At 37.7% G+C, this 4,329-nt stretch overlaps 1 protein-coding gene across 1 annotated transcript; it reads left to right on the top strand.

Moving 5' to 3' along the window:
• The first annotated feature begins 261 nt into the window (after positions 1-261).
• Positions 262-4,034, top strand: LOC142634760 (uncharacterized). The gene is made up of 6 exons (XM_075809026.1): positions 262-2,238; positions 2,391-2,519; positions 2,624-2,815; positions 3,010-3,087; positions 3,529-3,572; positions 3,707-4,034. Exons 1-6 carry the CDS (start codon positions 262-264, stop codon positions 4,032-4,034), a joined length of 2,748 nt encoding a protein of 915 aa, XP_075665141.1.
• The last annotated feature ends 295 nt before the right edge of the window (positions 4,035-4,329 follow it).

The following is a 4,329-nucleotide window of genomic DNA, read 5'->3' as shown; positions in this document are numbered from 1 at the left end:
CTCTTTAGTTTTTGTACTTAATAACTCATTTGGATAAATATTTATGACGTGGTCTTACATTTAATTTTAAAATTAAGAAATAAAATTCTTTAAGAATAAATAATTAAAGACACATGACATATAATTAGAACTCTAATTTAAAATTTTAATTTGAGTTTTTCTCTGCTTCAATTATTGTTATTATCATTATTATATATAGATTCCTTATTTTCCATTTCCATTCAAATCATTCTCACTAGCTATTCTCTTTTTCCCTCCAAAATGAGAAGCAAGAAACGCAATGCAACTGCCTCTCCTTCTCGCCCTCCACCGTCTGATGTTGATGATCGATCACATACAATCACCAAAGAAGTCAATGACGCCATTGATGAACTTTACAATGGGCACCCAACCGAAGCCCTCAATCTTGTCAAGTCCACCCTATCCCGCCACCCAAACTCCGCCCTTGCACACGGCACCCTCAGCTTCATCCACTTAAAAATCTTGCATTTAGCCACCATCATCGACAGTTACCGCCCCAAGATGCTCGAACATATAAAGAGATCCGTCGACTCATCTAAGCGAGCTGTGCAGTTATGTCAAGACTCCCTCTCCTTCTGGTTCTTCCACGCTTCCGCACTCATGGCATTAGCCAAAAACGATGCCAATGCCGGCTTCGAAGCTGTGATTGAAGCATGTGATACCGGTTTAGCCATCCAATACCCCGAAATTTACAAGGACAACAACCCCGAAAGTTGGCTCACACAGTCCCAAATTGAATTACACAGAAAGAAACTCAGGCTCCTCAGATTGGAAAGCAAGCATTTCATTGACACTAAATTTTTGTTGGTAATCATAAAGAATGAGATTCAAGAACTACAAGGAAGAAAGGAAGAGATCGAAGAGAGAGCTATTGCGTTGAGGAAGAACCTCAAGAAAGTATTGAACGATGAAACTGAGGTGACCCGAGTCAAGGATTACTGGAATGATACTATGAGTATGGAGCTAAAGAAGGATTTGTTGAGGATTCGAATCAAAAGCCTTAAACTGCATTTTGATAAGAAAAAATCACCGGAGGCTGTGGCGGTGGTGATGCAAGCGGTGAAGTACGTGAAGGCGGCGAAGAATTGGAAGTTTTGGGCGTGTTGTTGTTGTGGCGAGAGGTTTTTTGACGTAAAATGGAATGCAGAGCATCTGAAGAGTGTGCATTTAGGGACTTTATCCGATGAGTTACGGTCTGTAGAGCCGAAAATTGTATCTGATTCAATCCATGACTCCGTTAAATCAATAAAATGGAGACCCGTGGATGTGGTCGCCGCTGTGAAAATGATGGAAGATTTGTCAAGAAAAGAGGGTGGAGATGAAGTTTTCTTGAAACAAAAATGGCCTTATTGCATCGATAGAGAACGTGAAGCCATCATTAATAAAATCCAAGCACTATTAGACCAGTTCTTGAGCATTAGATGTTTCGTTCGGAGCCATCTTCGAGGGTTAATGTTCGTGATAATGGAAATGCTGAAGAAGCGAATCCCGGAACAGTTGCTTAAGGAACATTGTTTGAACCGCACTCTGCTCTCAGCGTGCTTTCTTGACATTTCAGAGCTTAATAGTGTGTTTGAGTTCTTGTATAATCTCGGCAATATTTGTGGGTTACACGGGCTCTGCAAGAGTCTTGTGAATGAAGTTAGAGGTGAGCAATGTGAGAAGCTTGTTTTTAATGAGGACTTCTCTTTTTTAGAATTTGACAAGAGAATGTTGAGTGGACAGCTTGTTGTGCCAAATGATGGAGCTGCTGTTACTTCTAGTGCTGTTGATGAAATCAAACTAAATGATGATGAACATAAAGATGCTATTGTGGATTGGTTATTGAAGGGAGGTACTACTATTGGGGAGCAATTGAAGCAGTGGAAAAATTTGATAGAAACTTGTAGAAGTCAAGGGAAAGAGCTTTTCAAGATCTACGAGGCTGAATTTCACCGGATGCAGAATATTTGTGAGAAAAAAATAGAGTGCTTGAGAGACATAAAGGAATATCAGAATTTGGAGAGTATATGTGTTGAAGAAGATAAGAGAAGGGAAGAGTTTGGGAACGAACCATTGAGTTATGAGCCTCTCTTATCAAAGCAGGAGAGACAGATTAAGAACACAAATGACGAGAATTTTGAGTCAGATATCATACGGAAAATTTTGGTAGGACATCATGTGGACAATGAAATAAAATTGGAGATTAAAAGGCTGATTGGTGAGACGGTAGCAAAGGTATGGGATAGCCAAATTTATGAACATGTCAAATTGTTTGATGTGAAATCCAATGCCTCTCAGTGTAGTGTGGTGAGAAATATTAAAGATGTTGCCTGATGAACTGCTATATTCCACAGGTTGATTGAATCTCAGTATGTTTGTTGTTGCAGCTTTGCCAATTTGATGCTATAATCAGGACAACTACTATTGCTATGCAGCAGACAGCTAAGAAAATTGATACGGTAACTGCTTGTGATTTCCGATCAATTTTGGTGCCCCTGATGAAGTCATTCATGCGGGTTTGTGTTGGATTCTCTGTGCTGTTTTGTTGAATGTTTTCATTTAGTTTCCTTCCTACCCGTCTATGATTTGATGTTTTCAGTGTACTATTCCCCTTTTGTAGGCACGACTGGAAGATCTGGCCAACAAAGATGCAGAAGAGAAGTATAAGGCTATAGAAGAAGCTTTCTTATCAGAATTTGCACTTGATGACAAGAAAAAGACTGACAAAGGAGGTGGTAATGCAAGACAAGGAAAGAGAAAATCAAAGGATAAAAAGAAGAAAAAGGATAAAAGAAGGCCCAAGGAAATAAAGGTCTTGTATAATGATTATTGTTTTGTTTCTTTTTTATGGTAGTTACAGTTGTCTAAAGCTACACATGTATAAATTCTCCAGAAAAAAAATGCAGAAGGGGCAGGAACTAAGGAAAATAAGAGCATCTAAACATGTTAAATATTAACATAAGATGGCAGAAATTGGACAAATGTATTTGAATTGGATGCTAACAGACTTTGGATATAGAGGAGCTAGAGTTAAAAGGTGAAACAAAACCAAAAGATAGTGTAAATGAAATGGGTATTTCTGAGGTAGCCAAGTTAGGAAAACGTGGATCGAGTTTAGTAGAATAGTAGTATTTAAGGATCTGAACTCTGAATGATAACAAATTGAGCAATCTAATACATTTGACATACAACACACATTGAGCACACACTCAATACTGAAATAGATTATCACAGCAGCTATTAATTGGATATAAACTTTACACTTGCACAGCAATGTAACAAAATTTAATGTATTTTTTTTTAGTAAGGAATGGAATAATTGGATATGACTAATACATTAAGAATCCAAATACAGAAAAGCAGCTAAGATTGAGTTTAATTAAATTTGATAAAAGACAAACCTTTTTGAAATAGAAAGAAATAAATAAATATATTAGATCTGCAGAGAATTCCCAGTTCCCACAAAACAAAGATAATCAATTATGCAAACTAAAGTCCTAAAAATATACAATTCGCTTATTGTAGGCAACTGGAGGTAGCGAGGAGAAACAGGAGAATGTGGAGCAAATGTAAGTCTTTTTTTTCTTTTTCATACTTCAACATTTGCATTGACTAAAACACATGTAAATTTGTGGCCATATGTGCTCCCACTTCCCTAGGATTAAATAAATTTCAATGTGTTTTCACATGTGCTGTGCCTCAGTTCTTTTCCAGCTGCGCATGATGGAAATGATCCTACTAATCCTGAGATTGTTGGCCCTGTAACCACTGATGAATTGGAGCAAGAGGAACGGAAACTTACACCTGAGGAGGAGAAAGAGCAAAGAATGCTTGAAGAGCATTTGGAGTATCAGAGGCAGATTGAGAATGAGGCCAAACAAAAGTGCCTTGCTGAGCTAAATAAAGCTGGAAGCAGTGCAGGAAATATGGAAAAAATGTCCCTTAGACGCATCAACTTTGATGACTTTCACTGGAAATATTTTTATCAAGCTCGGGGTGTCAAATTGGATGAGAAATTATGCAAAATTTAACAAGAGTTGCACCTTACCCCAAATAACTTGAATCTGACTAGGCCAAGTTAGGGGTAATAATTGGTCTTGAATGAAACGCCATCACTGAATAAAGGATCTTGATGCATTTGATTAATCTTAGTTAGAATTGTCCCTTTTTATTCTTAGTTTGCATTACGTTCAGTGCTCTTAATACCCGTGCAACTAGCAGTAGACATTAAAGAGAACCCTGTGCATTGTGACAGTGTGACGGTGTGTTTGCTACAAAATGTCGTAACATAGATATTGTTCTAAGTAACTGGAATTGACAATAACC

This window comes from Castanea sativa, chromosome 5 (genome assembly GCF_040712315.1).
Source record: "Castanea sativa cultivar Marrone di Chiusa Pesio chromosome 5, ASM4071231v1".
NCBI classification, from domain to species: domain Eukaryota; kingdom Viridiplantae; phylum Streptophyta; class Magnoliopsida; order Fagales; family Fagaceae; genus Castanea; species Castanea sativa.
This window is presented reverse-complemented; position numbering and strand designations above follow the sequence as displayed.

Coding starts and splice junctions, on each gene's coding strand:
- LOC142634760 (XM_075809026.1), top strand. CDS start 262: ATGAGAAGCAAGAAACGCAATGCAACTGCCTCTCCTTCTCGCCCTCCA. Junction 2,239..2,390: donor TTGGTGAGACGGTAGCAAAG/GTATGGGATAGC, acceptor TTGTTGTTGCAG/CTTTGCCAATTTGATGCTAT. Junction 2,520..2,623: donor TGATGAAGTCATTCATGCGG/GTTTGTGTTGGA, acceptor CCCCTTTTGTAG/GCACGACTGGAAGATCTGGC.